The 19,548-nt window shown below is 37.7% G+C and overlaps 1 protein-coding gene across 2 annotated transcripts in view; it reads right to left on the bottom strand.

Annotated features, from left to right (window-relative positions):
* Positions 1-19,548, bottom strand: part of NAV3 (neuron navigator 3) — a 247,066-nt gene that overhangs the window by 42,823 nt on the left and 184,695 nt on the right. For both annotated transcript variants that reach the window (XM_062492048.1, XM_062492049.1), the window contains exons 14-19: positions 16,798-17,074; positions 14,007-14,712; positions 11,976-12,464; positions 5,557-5,598; positions 3,041-3,201; positions 978-1,166 (exon numbers count right to left, since the gene is read on the bottom strand). In XM_062492048.1, coding sequence (XP_062348032.1) covers positions 978-1,166; positions 3,041-3,201; positions 5,557-5,598; positions 11,976-12,464; positions 14,007-14,712; positions 16,798-17,074 — 1,864 coding nt within the window. The remainder of the gene's footprint in view (positions 1-977; positions 1,167-3,040; positions 3,202-5,556; positions 5,599-11,975; positions 12,465-14,006; positions 14,713-16,797; positions 17,075-19,548) is intronic.

The following is a 19,548-nucleotide window of genomic DNA, read 5'->3' as shown; positions in this document are numbered from 1 at the left end:
TGTCTGCCTGGTATATCCTCTAAAATACAGTAAAAGGAACCAAAAAGTAGAAGTATTATTTGTCTTTTGTTTTATCTAGGACTTTTTTTCCCCCTTTTATCTCATAACTATGACCTTTGGGGCTAAGGCAACACTTCTTTTTATTTGCGTATTATAAAGATAATTGACATGGTCATCACTTAGCAGTAAGCAAAATGAGTGTTATAAAATGAATTTCATGGAATTTCAGTTGTCTTTTCTTTGTTTCATTAAAGGGTGGAAGGACTTTGGAGTCATGGGAATTCTGAAAATAATCAGATTTACCAGAAATGTTATTCATAAGAAAATGTTACACTGCATTTAATTAGGAGTTGTCAGGTTCTCTGTGGATGAAAAGGAGCAAAACCCAAAACCAAACAATATTTACCAAGTTCCAGATGTTACAGAGAGCATTAAGAACGCAGACAGTAATAATCTGCATAAAATAGTGAGGTCAGTTTAAATTATAGAATTTCAATACAAAAATTCACACATGGTGTTTGCTGTAGGAGGCTGTAGGAAAGTGGGGAGATTAAATGACTGCAAAAGAAAGGAGATGCTAAGTAGCACTGCTGTTTGGGAGGGAAAAAAAAGAAGCACAAAAGTAAGACTAAGAAAACAGAAGCACAGTAGTCAAGGCACCTTCAGAAATTTAAGATTTAGAGGAAAAAAACAATTATTTTCCAAAAATGGCTTCTTTTTCTCTGAAATTTCTGATAGAGGATTTGTACCTGTATGAGATACATACAGCATTGGTTATTACTGGATGAAAGTAATACCTTCCATGTTTTAGGACAAGGAAAGCTTGTGAGTCTAACTCAACAGGATTAATAAAAGCTTCACAAAATCATTTAAGTTTCTATGATGCAGGGTGCAGAAGAAATATTTTAAAATTTTGCTATGCTTTGGACATCTATTTTGGGACATGCTTGCTGATCTAAGTAGTTACTCAGTCTTACCTTCTTCCATGCTGTCCCTGAATGAACCTGAATGACTGATTGCTCGTGGTCTCTCTTCTAAGGACGTAGCACTTCCACACAGCTGGGAGTCATCATAGAGATCAAAAGAAGAGTCTTGAGCAGGGATGCTGTTTGAACGCATCATGCTGGGTCCAGGAAGGTTAAACTGTGATAGGTTGGTTGGACTCACTGGAATAAAAAGCTTTATTAATGAAGCACATTTCCATTAAGTGAATTTTGGTTCTGCACAAAATCGCAACGTAGGAGTAGCATTGTTAGGTGGACTTCATGCTGTTGAGAAAATGGAAGGCTTTTATTCCTACATTTAAAGCTACAAAAAAAAAGGTGAGTAGATGGCCTCAAAGGAACTGGAGCTGGATGGCATTAATCTTGTAAAACACGGGGTAACACTAACACTGATGTCTGAACACCCTTTGGCAGCCCAAGACAGAAAATCAGTGGGGGAGATTCAAAAGTTAAAGAAGGAATAAGAGGTCACAACTATTTAAAAAACTCTTCTAATTAATCAGTATCTGTATTTTATTGTTATACACCTGTATTACTGACTGCTGTTAAGACCAAAGTTTATTTGCACATGCAAGATATTTATCCTCTGATTTTTAGGAGCACCTACCAATATTTTACGTTAAATATTCATGCACAGGTCTCAGCTGAATCTCATCCTAATAAACAGGTGTAGTCAGACATGGCTGAAATCAAGAACAGCACTGATGAACCTACTTTAAGCTTTTGCAATGTTTGTTTGCCAGTAGGAAGGAAAGCCTGGCTACGGTGCCCCTGGACCATAAAATCTCAATGCCTAGAAGAAAAATTTAACCCTCTAGCCAAATTCAGCCTCAGTGTCTGGAGTTTTATTTTAGATCATCCAAGGTGTCCTAAGTTAGAAACTACCAGAACAGCTGTGTTGTGAGAGCAAATTATTCCATAGGGCTATGAAAAATTAAAAAAAAGCAAAGGCCAATGAAACAAATTTTAGACCCCATGATCTTGTTGTTCTCTACTTTGAGTTCACAAGAACTGTGAACAAAAAAGAAAAAGAGATAATTGTAAACAGAAAATAATATAGTGAAAAAACACTGCTTACAAAGAGCTGTGTCTAAAACTACAGGAGAAAAATTCAAAGCAGTGGCTTGTTTAGCAAGAATCCAATTAGGATCCAATTTCATTTTAAAAAGCAGCTTATCTTAACTTCTTTTCCAGCATGTAATAAAGACTAACATGTGTATGTCTGATCAAATTTCTTTTGAGTGATTGCAACGCACAGATGCCATAAGCTGTGACAGAGTGATAGAAGTGTTAATGCTTCAAAGTATGTTACTAATTCCTCAGTAAGGGTCTAAACCATAGAAAGTTTATTGTGAACCTAGATATGTGTCAAGTGCAGTATGGTTTTTATTCAGAATTAAAGCATGTATTAAAATTATATATATATATATATATATATATATATATATATATATATAAAACCCCAACTTGAATTGGATTAATTTGAAACAAGATTCAGAAGAACCAAATCTAAATCTTGGTATGTAATCAAATAAAAATGCAATGTGACTCACATCCCAAAATACTATATTGAATTCAAGGTTAGGATTTGGATTGTACTCAGTGTAGTTATAGCCAGGTCCAGCTACTGAAACACATTGAAAAGATCTGTCTCAAAGCAAACCTATATGTAGGAAAAATGCAATGTTTAGTTTCTGACATTCACTAAAATCAATGGAAAGAATCCCACTGACTATGAAACCTAAATGTTGAATAACTTTGAACTAGAAGCTAATTTCCAGCTCTCCCTCAAAATTTATCCCTTCAGTCAAATCATAAAGAATCTGTGCTTTTTTTTCCTCTGTGCAAAATAGGTGGTACCTTGACCCATTTCATTAACAACGCTGTGAGTTTCCCCTCATTAGTGAGGTAAACCAATATGGTGATGAAGATGTTAAAAATAAACTATCTAGTCTGGCAGACTAAGAAATATGTACAGTTGAATTTTATGGTTCTATTACAGAGGAGAAGAAACAGTGAAGGGAAACAGCATTTACCCAGGTTGGAAAAGTGGTATTTTCCAGTTGCAGATGAAGACATAGCCGAAGGAGAAACAAGTGGGGACTGACTGCCAGTGTCTTGCAGGCCTCCAGTTGAATGGGAGCGTAGCCATTCCTTGCCTTCCTCCTGACTTGTCTGCCGGGATGATGGCGTATACCTGAAAAACCACAGCTGACATGCTCAAGACAATGACAAGGGGATGTTCTGGAAAGAAACGGCTGTCACATAAATACCCTTCACCAGCTGGATAGAACAAAACCCTAGGAAAACATCAAGTCTACTCAAGTGGTTATCACCAGAGTATTTAATTAGGCAAAATTTTCCATTGGGTTACAACAGAAAACATACAGGACTTGAACCCTCCTTACTCTTCATTACCTGCCCCCCCCACCCTCCCCCACCCAAAACATCATTCCCTTCTTTTGAAGAGACAAGATGATGAACCACAGCAGACAGACAACTGAGCTGACAGAAGAGGACTTCAAAGCTATAGGAAGTGTACAGGTTGATGCAAAAGCTTGGAAGCTGTATGGTTAGGGTGGGGAACTGACAGAATAGAAGCCAAGGAATGTTAGTAACCACTTACAAAATGAAATCTGTCACATATCATGTGGGCAACTAATTAGACAACAGCAGTGAAACAGATCAACAATTCTGAAAAAGGAGATTGCATTGGTAATGACAGCTACTCATGATCATACTCTCTGCCGCTCTGAATTCTACCTGGCATTTTGTCCTGCCCCAAACTGAGGGGAGGGAAAGGGACAGGAAAAATAAACAATTATCAGAAACAAGTACTCTGGAAGGAAGAAGTTTGGCAATCAAATAATTATCAACTGCTTCCTATGGTAAACCAATAAAACAAGAGCAGTTTGACATGTGGGCTAAGAGGGAGAACTGGTAACTCACTGGTCCAGCCTTGGCTGAGCTGGAAGAAGGGCAATTCTGACAGTGATTAAAGATTAATGTGCAGACAGTGTGGGTCTTAATCAAGGGACTGTTTTTAGAAATGTCTAAAATAGTTTGCTTCATTCAGACAATATCCTGCTGAGAAATGAACACCTTCTTTGCTACTGTCATGAGCCATCACTGTTCCCCAAAACAGCAGAGCAGAAAGGGCTTTTGATATTCTGGCTTCAGGCTTGTGAGGCACAAGTGTTTCTGCTTAGAGAGACTAAATGAACATGCAATTTTTTTGTGTTGAGCTTGGGGTTTTGTATATATTTTACATCAGTAAACCATCTTGTCCTTATTAAATATTTACTTCCTTTCTCCTTTCAAAAAGACATCTATTATCTTTGCCTATAAATGTGGTAGAGAACAAAGTTAGTGGTTATCAGATTGGAAAGATGCCAAAATGAGAATTCAGGATCTGATTTTTGGACTGGGATCTCTGCACAATAAATCAAATGGATTAAATTTTTTTTTTTTGGGGGGCTAACTGATCATTCTTATGTGCCTATAAGCAGCTTTCCCACTCCAATTCACTTTCAGCTTTCAGCCACCATTACAGCTGTACATCCACAAACCTCGATCATCCCAACATATCCTCACGGGGTCCCCATTATGCCTTTAATGTCTTCCACCTTTTCCATTCTCTCCAAATCCAAAGTGATTGGTTTGTGATGGTAGGAAATTTGACTAAATTCTTATTAAGGAACAGCTAGTGCAGAAGGTCAGAAGGTGCATTATTGTGAAAACAGTTTAGCACTATCTCAAAATTTCAAAAATATTTTTTTTATAACTCACGAGATTTAACAGTGTAGTTTCAGTTACTGGAAAGCTGCAGAATGTCTGCATAAATCCACATATATGCTTGCTTGCCAAATCGTTTTCCTGGATTGGGAAGATGAGCTTCCATGCCTGATGAGACCAGCTAAGTTACCTAATGATCTACTCTTTTAACCATGGAGAAGAGCGAAGAGGGTGGATAAATTCTGTTTTCTGTGATGAAGACAGAATTTAGTGAAGAGTTAGTAGCAAAGTTGGACTCTGTGTATTGCTGGATAAGGACCAAGAAAACTGTATGAAGCAGCACACATTTTATACTTACAAACCTCGGAAAGTAAAATTAGTATTTTCTAGCCCTACCCTTTAGTAGCCCTCCAGTTCAAATTGCAGGAGTATTTGCACGCATTCAGGTCAGATCCATCTGTAAAACCTTGTCTTTCTCCATAGTGTTTTCAATAATTAGTCCTATTGAACTGCACAAATATCTTGTTCTGTCTTTTTAAGCTCTCCAGGATTCAATGCCTTTTAAGATTCATTGGATAAGGAAATGATCCCTAATAGTATTTACTTTCCATGGTATATATTAAAAGAAGATTTATTCCTTAGGCAGACATGGAAAGCAAAATTTCACTGTTAAAATTTACATTGTCTGGTTTGAATTGAAATTCCAAGAACTCTGTTATAAACATCATCAACAAAAGGAGAAAGAAAAATAAAGGCAGTGTAGAAAAGGTTACAGGAAAATAGAGAAGCAGCAGTCATGCTCAAAAAAAAAAAATACCTTAATCCCTTTTTGGGTAGTGTATTTCTGTCAAGCTGCATGCTGTTAAAACAAAAAAAAAAAAATCCCTAAGGACATACAGTAAACAGGACTGTTCAGAATTACAAATTTTAAAGGTCTAGGTTTGTGTGCATAACAGAAGGTCATTTAATGCTTTTAAATTAAACTTCCATGATAAATCCTTTACTCATTGGAGGGAACAATAGGACAAGGACTGCAGCACATTCATTTTTCATCTAGACATACTCTGGGCTGGGTCAATAGTAATTTGGAGACAGTCCAAGTCAGAAAGAAGTGCTTCTTCACCATTTCTAGCCTTTCTACAGCTTTGCTCTGCAATCTGTGTGAGAATCATATGGTCACAGTATGAATCTTTATTTTTCACAGTTGCTTATGGTAAGGCAATAGATTTCCAAAAGGAACGAAGGTTGTGGCACCTGCTAAGAGGCAGCATGGCCTTGCCAGAAGCCAAATGACAGCTCTGCATGTAGAAATATGTCCTAAAGATTCAGACTCTTGGCTTTCTGTTGTTGAGGGGCTCACATAGTAAGTTGATATTGGCAAGTACAATGAAAAGTGGCACCAGAGTGATGTTGTTTCATTTTCTTGCACACAGTGTCAGAGTGGCTGATCACCCAAAGATATGGATGTAATTTTCCTCATGTAACCACATCACTAGAAGGGCACCCACTAGCCCTCCTTCCAAGTGTCATTTGAGCATTTGATCATAAAGTCTTGGTAAATTTGTCTCTGGTTGATGTGGGTTGAATTAGTTATCATGGAGTAAGTATTGCAAAGTTTTCTCCCATTAGAACATAGCTTAGTGTCGCCATATGGATTAATTTGCAAAATGGCTTTTGAAAGCTTCTGTATTACACATCATAATCACTCCTCTAAGAAGAGCGATAATTTAGGACCCTTGCTACCCAATCAATACCCTTATCAAATGTGCTTCCTATTGTGTTGGGGATGATGATACTGTCATGTATCCTTGATGCAAGTAGATAAAGGCAGTGTAAACACTGTTGGCATGGACAATGCAATGCTATCAGGGCTTGGATGAATGGAAGCCAACTACTCTTACCACCAGGAAATTTTACAGATAATTTTACTCATTTCATAAAGGGCCTTGTTCTGCATTTGGAGGAAGCAAATGGAAGGAGAAAAGTAGCAGTATTTCAGCACAGGCCCACTTATCATGGTCCAAGTGAGTCAGTCAGAGGACTGTATTTTCAGCATTTTGCTCCCAACATATCTAACAAGACCCAGAATGGCTGGCAAAAAGACAACATAAATTTGAATTAATGATTCACTTTGTTTTTTCGTCACAGAGAAAAATGGGGCCTCGATGTTCCTTTATTTACCCTTATGCACCTCCTCTAAATTTCTAGATGAATAAACATGATCATAACACCAGTTTCTTAAGCAAACACTTAAAAGTCCAAATGAACAACATACTTTCCAATACTTCTTTCACTTAGAGATATATGTATTTCAAAGTAATCTGTAGCACATTATCTAAAAATAAAGGAGTCAGTGCTCCTTTAAACCAATCCCCAAGCCAAAAGGTGTGCCAGTTGTATAAGTAGGTTAAGAGTGACCATAGGATTTTCCAAAACTCTTTTGAATTCAATTATCAAATGAAATAGGGATGAATATTCCTCAGGATAAACATGGAGTTATTGCAAGTGTGTTAAAGTGAGTGTAGCAAATGCTCATTGTGTGTTTTTAAAATAAGAAAGCTTACAAAGATGTTCCTAGATTTCAGATAATTGTATGAAACCATTAGGCATGGTCTCATGTAACTATTACTTCAGATCAATAACTGCCCTTATCTTTTTAATACCTGAAATCATTCATCTACCAAAAGCTGGGTTCATTGCTTCCACAGAAACTGGGCTTTTGGTAAATAGACCTGAATTCACCTCACATCTCTAAAGTTGATAATGATAACAAAGGCAGTCCTTTCCTGAAAGAAGCAACGCATACATGGACAAAAACCAATAAAAAGTGAGGATGAGAATATCATAGTTTTCCTGATATTTTCCTTTGCCATGTAAATTGGACAAAGCAATCTTGAAGAAAGAGGACTGAAGACATAGGCTGAAGTTATCAAGCCCACTGCATCTCATTCTCTTTTGTTTATTTTACACTGCTGAAATTGACTGCAACTTCTATGAGAGAAGTTACAGGAAACCTTACATTCCTCATCTTCCTACCTGCCTTTAGTGATGAGGTTATCTTGGGAAAAGGCAAAAAAAGCATATCCTTGAGCTACATCTAACTCTTTCAGAGCTGTTAGGGCATAAAACAAATTATTGCAAGCTAAGAAACAACTAGAGAGCTCCATGATAGGCTTGGCCAAGCCGATATGAGTTTTACAAATGAGTTTCTGCATAAGGTTAGAAAGAAAATCTGATACAAGATGCACTGTTTCACACCTCAAAACCACAACTATCAATTATGATTACTTAAAATAATGGAAATTCTTGAAGGGCTTAAGTGCATTTCAAGGCATTTTGATAGCGCTCAAAACTAAACATTCTTTTAAAGCAAACCAGATAAAGCTAGTCATGTAAAAACCACTTCTACTCTGCTAATCTTAAAATGCAGCTATTACTGCTGATCAGACCAGTGTTTATTTCTATATTTCAGCAATCTTATGCCTTCCTTGCTGAGTCCTTTGGATCAAGCAGAAGAAAGTTACAAATTTGCAATGCTCAACAGAAATTAAGGGTTTGAAAGAACTACTGGTGATGCGTCCGTCTGGAAAATTTTACAACTAAAGCAGTAATATTTTCAATTAATCCCAGAAGATGTTTTTATTTTGGAATATAAGTACCTGCATGATTTTTTTAATCCCTCTAAAGTGTTGTAAGGTAAAATAGAACAGTCCTCCCACTTGGGGAGCTACAATGCTACGACAGCACAGTTAGACTTTTCTAAATATACCTAGTGCAAAAGCAGCAAAACACCTGAGATAGATGCAAAATCTACTTTCCTTCTAAAAAAGAAAATATTTTGCTTGCTTTTACTGGGTCAATTTCCAGTTGTTAAAGTGCAGTAGAATCTCACTGAACGATGCAGAATTTCGCTGGAGTAAACTTTGACACTTCAGTTGTCAGGCAGCTCTGTGTTGATGCTGTACCATCACTCAGTGGGTAGCCTGAAAACTGTGGGAAACATCCAATCATCCCTGGAGGGATAGGGGAGCAAATATAGCAGAGACCTTGCAGGTTTGCCGTCTCCATGAAAGGTGGAGAGACTCTTTTTTTGGAGGCAGTCAAGGGCAACTTAACTTCATAGAAAATGTAGATGTACCCTGAGATTTTGTTCTCATTTTCTGTGTTCTTTCCAGATATTCCTTTCTAAAACTTGATGTCCCAAAGTCTCAAGTTAAAGCCTTAATGTTAAAAAGTATAATGGGAGAGCTACTTTCTAAGACTTATATGCAGTATTTTAATTTTAAAAATGCTTTGTCTGAGCAACACCACTACAACTCTGCACACACGTTCTGCAAATTAGCCCACTTTCCATTTTTTATCTATGCAAATATATCCTGTCCTATTATATCCCTTCAAACTAATAAGCCTTTGATCACTCATCTTCAGTAACTCTTTACCAACTATTCAGGCACCTTTGTTTTCCCCATTTGCTTACGAAAGTGTTATCAGGAATAGCACTTAAAGCTTCAGTAAAATCAGGATTTTAATTGCATTTATTTACTGTTTTTCCTCTATCCAGAGAGCATGTTTTCCTGCAAATGAATTTAATTGGTCTTTATTATTTAAAAGGCTGTTAATGACTAATCCCATGATATCTGTTACTTATCCTATTTTGTTTAATAACTTCTGTATTTTTCCAAGCAAGCTGGCCATCGCATAATCCCCTTGCCCTCCACCCCATCTCTACTCCTCACTCCTTCCTCAGCATAGACCCTTTCAAAACTTTTCTCCAGTTCTAATGACTGCAGGATTTCCAGTCTGTGTCTGAAGCAGGGAAATGAAAAGTTCATCAGGACCAGTAAACCAAAGATATCTTTTACCTTTTCACTTCCTCTTAGTACGCTTGCCATTACTGATATCCATCAAATTACAGCTAATGCTTCAATGAAACAAATCCATATTTTATGTCATCTATCATTAGCTCTCTCTTCTCTTCCAGTTTGTACTGCAGTTTCTCTGCATAGACTTTATGTTGCTTTCTAGTTGTGCCTCATTATGCACTTTGGTCTTTCTGATTTTGTCCCCACATTATATTAGAACATGTGATTTTAAGGACTGCTGATTCAGTCTTTTACAAGCTTAAAGAAAAAGAAAAAACCTCCTTGCAGATAATATTTTTTGCTATGTCATGCTATATTTACTATAGTTAAAGGCATTCAAAATATGAGATTGCAAAGAAAAAAAGGACATAATGTGCTGCCAAACATATCTGTCTCCAACGTTGCAAATCAATGCTTTTGTTGTGAAAAAATAAAAATTATTTTGCTACATGTAAGTTTTAATATATAAGGGTTTAGAAACTTAGCACTTGTATCAGACCTTTCAGAAAAATCAAACTGGTAAAACCCTGTTGGGGCTATAATTCAACAAATGACACCATTTTCTTGAGGTACATATATTTGTTTTGAGGCCAGATTAACATGAACAATGGCTCTCTCTGGACTCAATAATAATATCCCCATATGGACATATCTGAAACTTAAAAATATTGCCAATGGCAAAGTATTTGGAACCACTGAAATTAAGTCACTTAACAAACACAAAGTATTAGCAGTGGGGGCTGCTCAGGAACTTCTGCCAAGCCATTAGTTTTTGAAATGTGATGTTTTAAGATTCTGCATCTAAATATAATTTTTGGCATACATTCATACTTGTTCATATCATTCTATTGATCTCACCATCTGTATATGTGGCACTGAAGAATTTTGTAAGCTTAGCATTAATAATTGACCTTTTAAGAAATATTGTCATATTCAGTTCATAGTACATAAATTCAAATTCCTATTTAAAAAGTAAAGGCACAGTGCAAACTACAAATTGCTCATGTATCAGTGTATTTATGACTACTGTATTGTTAACAACACTATGTATTGTAAGAGTACATTATATGCTTTATAATTATTAAAATATATATTATAATTTATTAGTATATAATAGTAATGTAATTTGTAATTATATTAATAAGAGGTGTGATTTTTAGCTGATATAGTTAATACTTATAAATGTAACATAAGAAAATTAAATCTATGAAAATTTTCCATCTAGATTGCTCAAGGTTTTGATTAGAAGGATTTTTATTTAATGCTGGCTCACTGAAAGTGAATTCCTTCTATGCAAATGATGGGTATCAAAAAATCTCTGAGTCTATATAAAGCACAAAAAAATTGATGTATGTAAAAGGTCTTTTCTCCTTAAAATATTTCTGCTGTTAAACAACTAAGTTTAAAATATTTCTGATAGATTCAGTAAAATTTTCTTTTTTGAATCAAAGGCTAACAAAATATTTAATATTGATTTTACAGTCCTCATGTGAGATTAAGAGTTTCACTGTCAAATCTTGAAAATTTTCATGGGATACAGAAATTACTTAGTGCCTTGCAAAGATTAATTTTTTTTTCTCTCCTGCAAAAGTCAAATAAATGTTTCACCAAAAAAATTTAAAAAAAAATTAAGAAAAATCTTGGTTCAACTGTGCCAGCTTGGCTGCACTTTGTATAATGTAACTTAAATGTTAAAATATCTGCATATCAAAAAATTCTTTAATAGGACAAATACACAGAAAATTGTTTTCTTGCATTTCTTTGTCTGTCCTAGGCACTTGCCAGGACTGAGAGTATAGCAAGGATCTCATCTTGTAAACTGTCTCCCTACCAGTGAAACTGCACTTCAGTAAGAATCTGTGTAATGATTACCATGCGAGAAGCAACTTATCAAGACTGAGTATTTTAAGGCAAACAGGTCAGCTGAAGACCAGGACACAGCAGCTCTGCCTGTGCTTCCAGCTAATGGGAGGAGAAAAGCTGGGGTTCCACAGCTGGGGGTTTGCTTGCTTTGGAACTGCCAAATACTGGGACAGCAGGTGGATCCAGCATGTAGGAATCATTATGTACCTGTTGGCTGTTTACACTTGCCTTTAATTAGACAATTTCCCCTCTTTTCTCCCTTTGTCTCCAGAAGAAGGGAACCAAAAAAATTTCTTAAAGATAGAAAAAGTGCTTGTAAAACCTTAAAAGGCAGTTGATTCCACATTACAATGCCTTTCACTCTTTTCTTCCTTCCTTTTTTTACATAAAGGACTAAGCTGCTAACTAAACAGCGTCCCTTTAGCAAAACAGGTGGAAGGTTTATAATTTTGGCTCCTGTCCTTTTGCCTCTCACTTATTTCGTGGTCACTATATCTATAGGCAAGCTCACCTTTCCGAAAGAGTAGATCTGACGCTGCCAGTCCTCATGAGCAGGCTCTGAACCTCCTGAGTGCTTGTAGTCAGTCCAGAGAGAGAGCCATGATGGCTAAGAGGAAGGTCAATAGACTCGGAACTGGTGTGAAGGCTAGTCATGGACTGGTAACTTGGTGTGTCCTTACTGCCCGCTGAAGAGCTGCTCAGGTTTGCAGCCCACACAAGACCACCTGATGTGAAAGAGTGCACTGAGGCAGGACTGGAAGCCAGGGAGTGACTTAAGCTTACAACATCTGCATTTAAGTCCGAAGGTTTACTGAAGAGGGGGCTGCTGCTACCACTTTGCCCACCTGCACTGCCCATGCTGCCTGTGCCCGAGGATGGCGATTCCAGGCTGCCTTGCCGTGCCAATGTGGTACTAGGGCTGGGCATTGCCGATGTGGGTTTCACACCTTCAGTACTGGGTGCAGAGGCAGCTTTACCACTTGCCTTGGCACCAAACAACCTAAATGTAAAACAAATAGCTTTAGAGAAACTGATAGCCACATTAAACATTCATGGCACAACATCCTACGAGCCAAACTACACATTTTTAATTACTGCTATGAAAATCACGCCTACCTAGTTGATCAATCACAGCACAAATTTCAATTCACTTCACCATTTCACAATAATCATGGTTTGTTTCTTTGGCAACCACTCTTATTCGCTCCTATTCAGATGCGCTCTTTGCACAGAGACCCTCCCAGAGAGAGGTAAAATAATCACATTTTTGTCTTATTAGTTCATAAACAGATTACACTTTCACCCAAATTCAGTAATTAAGCATTCCCAAGTCATTAGCTTTTAAACTCCTCACTTCTCAAATCTGCTTAAATGATTGCAACATCTTGCAAAATCCTTCATAGTTTAATAAACATCTAAGTATTTGTGCAAAATTCCCCTCTCGTTGTTTTTCTGCACAGATGGTCATGTGGTCATCAGTCATGTTGGAACCACTCAGACAGAATAAACGGCACCATGGCTAAATGGGCACAGTTTGTCTCCAAGGGCAGGAACGATAAAAGTTTACTTCACATAACATCTTCCAGCAAGTCCAGATATGAAAATTCTACGGTGATGGTGAAAAAATACAGTGCAAGTCCCTTAAAATTTGAACTAAAAGGTCATGTGATGTTTGAATGTATTTCTGGAAATATTTTAAACTGCACTTAATGTACAGCTTATAAATTAAAGATAAACAAATGCAAAACTTATCATGATGTAAAGTAAGCATGTCTAATAACGTAAGAATCCGTTTTACATTTTACCAAGCCCACAAAACGAAGCTGCACCTCCCCAGCTGCCTGGAGATGCTGTTTTGGTAAGTAGGCACTAGAGGGCACTATTGGCTTTTTCTCCAGCAGAGCAAGCGCTCCATCCCAACTCATGGAGCCTTCATCCGGATTTATACTTCCAGAAATGTTACAACAGAGCATTTACAATTTTGCCAATGTTTGTGTCGAAAACTGTAACGAAGCTGCTAAGATAATGAAGGAAGCGTTTGTAGCTGGAGCTGCCAACAATGTGAAAGCAAATTTAACTCTTTAAAATTTAAAGAGCTCTTCAGTTCTCTATCCACAGTATGGCAATGCCTGTCCCATTAAGAAAATGTGCCTGAACATAGTATCCTTCCTCCCTTTGGGGGTTTACCACAGTAATGAGAAGAAACTGCATGTGTGGCTGAACTTAGAATCATAGAATATCTTGAGTAGGAAATGACCCATAAGGGTCAGTGAGTCCACCATCTAAGCTTCAAACTATGGTTATGGGGATGTACCTAAAACGCTTAAAGATCAAGGAGCAGCCATTTCAGGTCTGGTAAGGTCTTCAAATCTCAAATAAATGATTATGTTGTATGAAAAAAATATTGCCCTTTTATTTTCCTGTACTTGATTTGTTTGTGGCAAAATATTCCCCGAAAAGGCTTTTTGAACAGTACTTCAACATATTGAAAATCTTTGCTTTATAGTATTGCAACTTCAGGGAATCACAGAAATGCACTAACCTTCGAAACGTGGGGGAAGCAATATCTGGGTATTTGGATCCTGGCTGTCTAAGTCCTGGTGTGCCAGAGGCGCTTGCTGAAGTTGGGCTGGATTTAGGGGAGCTGGACAGTGAGACACTTTCAGAATCTGACACGGCCACTTTCTCTTTTTCCTTGTCCGTCTGGTTGATGGTGACAGGGCTGGACCTCCCGGACCCGATCTTGCTCGGCTCTCGCAGTTTAGTGGCAGCAGCACCCGCAGACTTGCTGCTGACGTTGGAGTCGATGCTGCTGGTGCTGGAGCGGTGGCCGCCCCTGCCAGGGATCCCACTGCCGCTGGATTTCGATGGGCGAGGCAGACTTCGGTACTGCAGAGTTGTCTTTGAGCTCACGTGCAGGACGCCATCATCCTGGTTTTGCGAACCGTCTAAGCTCGTCTTCCTCCCTGCGCTGGACTTCCCACTGATGGCTGACGATTTTGGTATTTTTCCTAGCGTTGCTGACCCACTGGTGATGGTTGCTCCACTTGTGGTGATTATAGTAGAAGATCCCAACGAAGACTTCTTGAATCCAAACGACCCTGTAGCAGTTGATCTCCCAATGCCAGAGGGAGGCTTTTTCCCTTCATCACCACTGCTTTTTCCTGCATCTGATGGAGATCGCTGTATGGAGGCTCCTTTCAGAGGAGTTTTCACTTTTTCTGAAGCTTTTGCGTCATCAGTTTTTCCTAAGTAAAATTATATTTTAAAAGATCACTTGTGTTTAAGCTACAATGTCTTAATACATAATTTCAACACTGTATGATTACAATCTCAAAAGGAAAAAATACACAAATAGAGTGGCTTCCCTGAGGAAGCAGACAGTTGGGTCTTTAGACCCCATCAACTATCTGTAGCAGGTATGACACATTACTGGTAAGCTTAAAATATTAAAAGCTTGAAATTCCTGTGACGACTTCCAGTTTCATATATAAGTGGAAAATGTAGTTGTAGAAAATGATTTCGAATGAACTATAAGGAATTTTGACTATTTTTTTTTTTCTGTTAAGAGTATTCCTATATGAAAGAAATAATACTTGAAAATAAAACATTAAGTGTAATAAATATTTCCTGAAGTATGACATCAATTATGCATGTCAAAATTAGTGGTATGTATTTTTTTGGTTTTCACTGATTACATCTTTGCAGCTTATGACTAAGTTTGTTCTGGTTTTAGTTACACAAAATTATCAGGGAGAGATTATGTAACGGTATGAATTGTCTTGATCTGTAAAAATATCAATTACACAAGTTAATTAGTCTGAGCTGTATCCTTGATGTCTTCTCAAGATTTTTGATATTTTGAGAGGTTTTCTTCAGTCCTGTGTAGGCTTGTGACTGTATAACATAGATTTCTACGTTTCTTCCATATTTTCTAAAACTTTGTAGTAACATGCAGAAAAGTCTAAGTAAGAAGTTGTTCTATACCAGAAACTACCCTCTTCCTATTTTACAAATAGATAAAAATTGCCATTTCAATTCTAACTTATCTCTAAGCATCTATTGTATACCACTAATAACTCCTAAAACATACCGAAGTTTTTAATTAACTCTTCAAGTAATTATGGAAGCCTTGGAGGTAGATGACCTAATTTCTCCTAAGAAACTAAAATGTAATAAAGAGTAACACCTGCAAAGCAGAACTACCCCCATTCATGTTTTTATCCAGCACACATCTTACGCCACACAAACAGATGCAGTGCCATGATACATGGCAAACGTACAGATCATTAGTATTTAAGGCCTCAGTTCTGGGTTGCACAGTGGCTGTCTGATCACCTTGACCAAAACAGATCTAGAAAGTTTAGCTTGGCATGTAGGAAACCTTTTAGTATTTCTATTTTTCACTGCTATTAGAGGACTATAGTTTCCATATGACCACCATGGCAGTGCTCCTCAGGGATCTCGCATACCAGACACTGATCAATGTTTATCAGCTCTAAATTTCAAAGAAACAAAAGGGATTCATAAAGGGTAGAAATTTATTCTGAGGAGATCTTTGTTAGTTGCCTTTACAACTAGGGGCTGAAGCATGTACTATTTTGTCAGGACATGACAAAGCTCCAGAAAATGTTCAACTGAGAAAACATATTTCCTTAGTAAAATGATGGATTAGGATTAGATGGTTTTTATAAACATAATATTTCTCCAGCTTTGGGGATTTTTGCTTCAAAACTAGGTTTCAGAAGTGGCTACTACTTCTGAGAGGCCATCCAAAATTAGGTAAGAGGGCATTTAGCACTGAAAGTGTGTAAGAAGATATTTTTTTACATTTTTTTTTCACTTAACAGTGGTCTGCAGAACACCCACAGTAAGTGGAATGTGATATTTCAGCTCTAGTTCAGAAACAACTAAAAATATCATTCGGAGTCCCCTCCCTTGAATATTCAATCTTTTTGACTCGGCTTCTAATATTTGGCCATTTCTATGCATATGCAGAATTATCAAAGGTAAGGTTTTCTGGAGAACAAGGATAAGGCACAGATGAGTCCAAAAATACTTCTAAGAATTAATAGATATTGACATACACAGACGATAGCATAACAAAATGCAATCACAGTTTTTCTTATGGATGCACCCATGTGTACTGAATAGATTATTATTATGCATGTAGGAAACGAAGTTACAGAAATGAAAAAGTTATTATAATATTACAATCTTAGCTTGCAGTCATTTATGGGAGGAGAAAACAATATGCATGTATTATATATACATATATAATATCCATCAATTATTTTAGGACCACTGTAATCTGAACTACAGAAGCTTCCTACCTGGGGTCTTGAGTGCACTTGTTCCTGCTTTGTGCCTGGACTGAGCTGCTCCTACTTGGGCAGTCATGCCTCTCCTCCAGGATCCAGTCTGTGATACAGAGAGAGATGTTTTCTGCCCTCCCTTCTCTGACTCTTCAGACAGCCCCGAGGGAAGGCCTTTCCACTTGCCACTGCTGTCTACGCTGCTGTCAAAGTCTTCCTCTGGTTTCTTCAGCTCTTCAGTGCTTCCCCAAGTTTCACTGTCTGTAACTGAGCGCTTCTCTGAGTCTGTCTTCAGCTACAAGAGATTCGCATGAGAAATGGTCAGTCCCAGCATCTCCATTATTTGCTGATTTCTTAAATCATAGTAGGGGAGGAGAATTTGGTCTATTTGAAGTAAGGGCCACAGAAACTTTCCTTCAAAAATATTAGTATCCTGATTCCAAAAGTTTAAAAACATACAGAAAATATAACCATTTGGGGATGACATTTCTGTTTTATTTTCTAAAGATTTATTCCCTTTCCTTTGTAGATAAACTATAATGAAGTGAAATGTAATTCACTCTAATCATCAGTGGTGATACCCTATTGTTCCTCAATTCAGTCTGGATTTCAGAAGTGAATCACAGTGCTGAGAGATTTTACTAAAAGCTTGGGTGAGCAAATTCCTGAATATACTATTAAAATCACCTCAGTCTGGCTTCTTGCATTTTCCTACCCAGGACTTCCAGTTACTGGATTAGTAATATTGCTCCAGCAGAACAGAGTATGTTGTGCCACCAATGAACAAGCATAGCATCTTCCCCAGCATTATTCATGCTGCAGCTGATGGCTTTTCTACTGGTTTGTCTCCAGAGAAATTTATTGTTTCCAACAAGAAACTCTCCCTAGCTATATCAGCTAACTGAGCAGAAGAGAGGCTTATGCCAGCACTACTCATCTGTGATGTGAAAGCAACCAGCTGAGCTCATGCTTCCTCTGAAACTCAGACCCATGTGGAGGATGCACCAGTGAGGACCTAAACCCCCTGTGGTATCTGCCTTCCCTGAGGCATGCTGATAAGGGAGTAGCCCAACAAGACAATGTAGAAGCTGTGAAAGTGGCTTAAATAGAAAGTCTGACCCTACCCTCTGTGCTTGACTGCAAGACTGGTTCTTTGTGCTGACAGGCTATTTGGTGTAACTCTTCCTTCCTTCTGTGTTTTTCTGCAGCCTTCTGACCTCAGTCTGAAGCCTTATCTGCACATTGCCCTCTTACCACTCCTGCTTGCCTCTGCCCCTCTTTAACAGCAAAAATATCGTGCTGCTCTCAGGTATCACCAACCTAAGAGGAGCTGCAAAATGGATTGCAGCTATTATTAGACTATTTATTATTCTGTGCTGTCACAGCTCCTTCACCTCAGAAACCATTCTGTGGCTGTTTCCTTGGCACTGCTGTCATAAGTAGGATTAATATATAGTTGTTTACATAGTTGTTTACATCGTTGTCAGCTGAGGTGTACAAAATGCCAACAGCTCTCTGAATTTCCATAATTACATATGAGTTTTGGGCACGCTAACACAGATTATGGGTAAGGATTAACGGGGGAAAAAGCCCAAGCAAATATCTACAAAAGTATTGTAGGGTCCTTCAAAAGAGAGTTTTCATTAAAGTCATTGTTACAATATGTGTAACATATAACAACATGCTTACAGACATTTTACCATAAATGAATGACTTTAAACATATAGTCATACATTTTTAAAGCAAACTGCATAATTAAAAAAAATGAGTAGTACAATACTTTCTAAAAGCCTCTCTTCACCATTATACTTATTTTAATAAGAAAACATCAACAAAAAATGCAATTTCTGTCTCAGTCTATATCCAGCCCTTACTGCCCCAATAACTTAAAAAGACTAAGAAAGGGAACTCTGTGTTGCAGAGTATCTAAGACCTGGAAAAAAAGCCAGCAAAATGAGTATTCTGTTCATTTTAGCTTCTGACTGAGATTGCCAGCTAGCATGGAATACAGCAAGTTCCACTTAATGTGCCTGGTAAAGCATACCTGAAAAAGGTCTTTTCCTAGTCTTTATAATATAAAGAAACTCTGGAATTAAAGTAAAATTTGAACACGCACTGCATCTCTGTCTATCAATGAACCATTTGCAAATAAAACAAAGGCTTATTACAGAGTGGCTAGAACATGAGATAATCCAAATGAAAACAAAACCACAAAGAGTTAAATAGTCAGCCTGAGATTTCCCAATCCTGATGACAAGTAAGCCAGAATTAGCTGGCCATCACTGTTGATGTGAAAGGGAAGAGGCTGGTCTCCAGTTAGCAATCATGGAAGTCCCTGATTAAGTGGGAAAGGCAATGGTAAAAGGCTGAAGAATGTTGGCATTTGAGCGACTATCTTTGCATGAATACAGCATTGATCTGATATCTCTCCTCTTGGCGATTAAAGTAATTTTCATTCCAAAAGTAACTATATTTCCCTATTGTCTGGGGAAAATGACAAATATGTGTTTTTCCCCTGCTCCCCTGCTGCAATCTACATCGGCAAAACAGACCTCTGAATTGCAGACCCTGGCTGCCTGCAGGAGTCTAAATGGAATCAGAAGTGTCCATCTTGTGTCCAGAATACTTGACATCAAATCACTGGAGGCAGCCACTCTTCCTCTATGCTGAGTGTTCAGACTCAAAGTTCCCTGCTTGTAAACAGGAGATGACAGGGCAGAGAATACTTTCCTATTGACAGAAGTTTTTCTGGTTTTATTCCTTTTTTGG

The sequence above is a fragment of the Cinclus cinclus genome, chromosome 4, assembly GCF_963662255.1.
Source record: "Cinclus cinclus chromosome 4, bCinCin1.1, whole genome shotgun sequence".
NCBI classification, from domain to species: Eukaryota; Metazoa; Chordata; class Aves; order Passeriformes; family Cinclidae; genus Cinclus; species Cinclus cinclus.
Note: the sequence above shows the minus strand (reverse complement) of the source record. Positions and strands in the feature narration are given on the sequence as shown.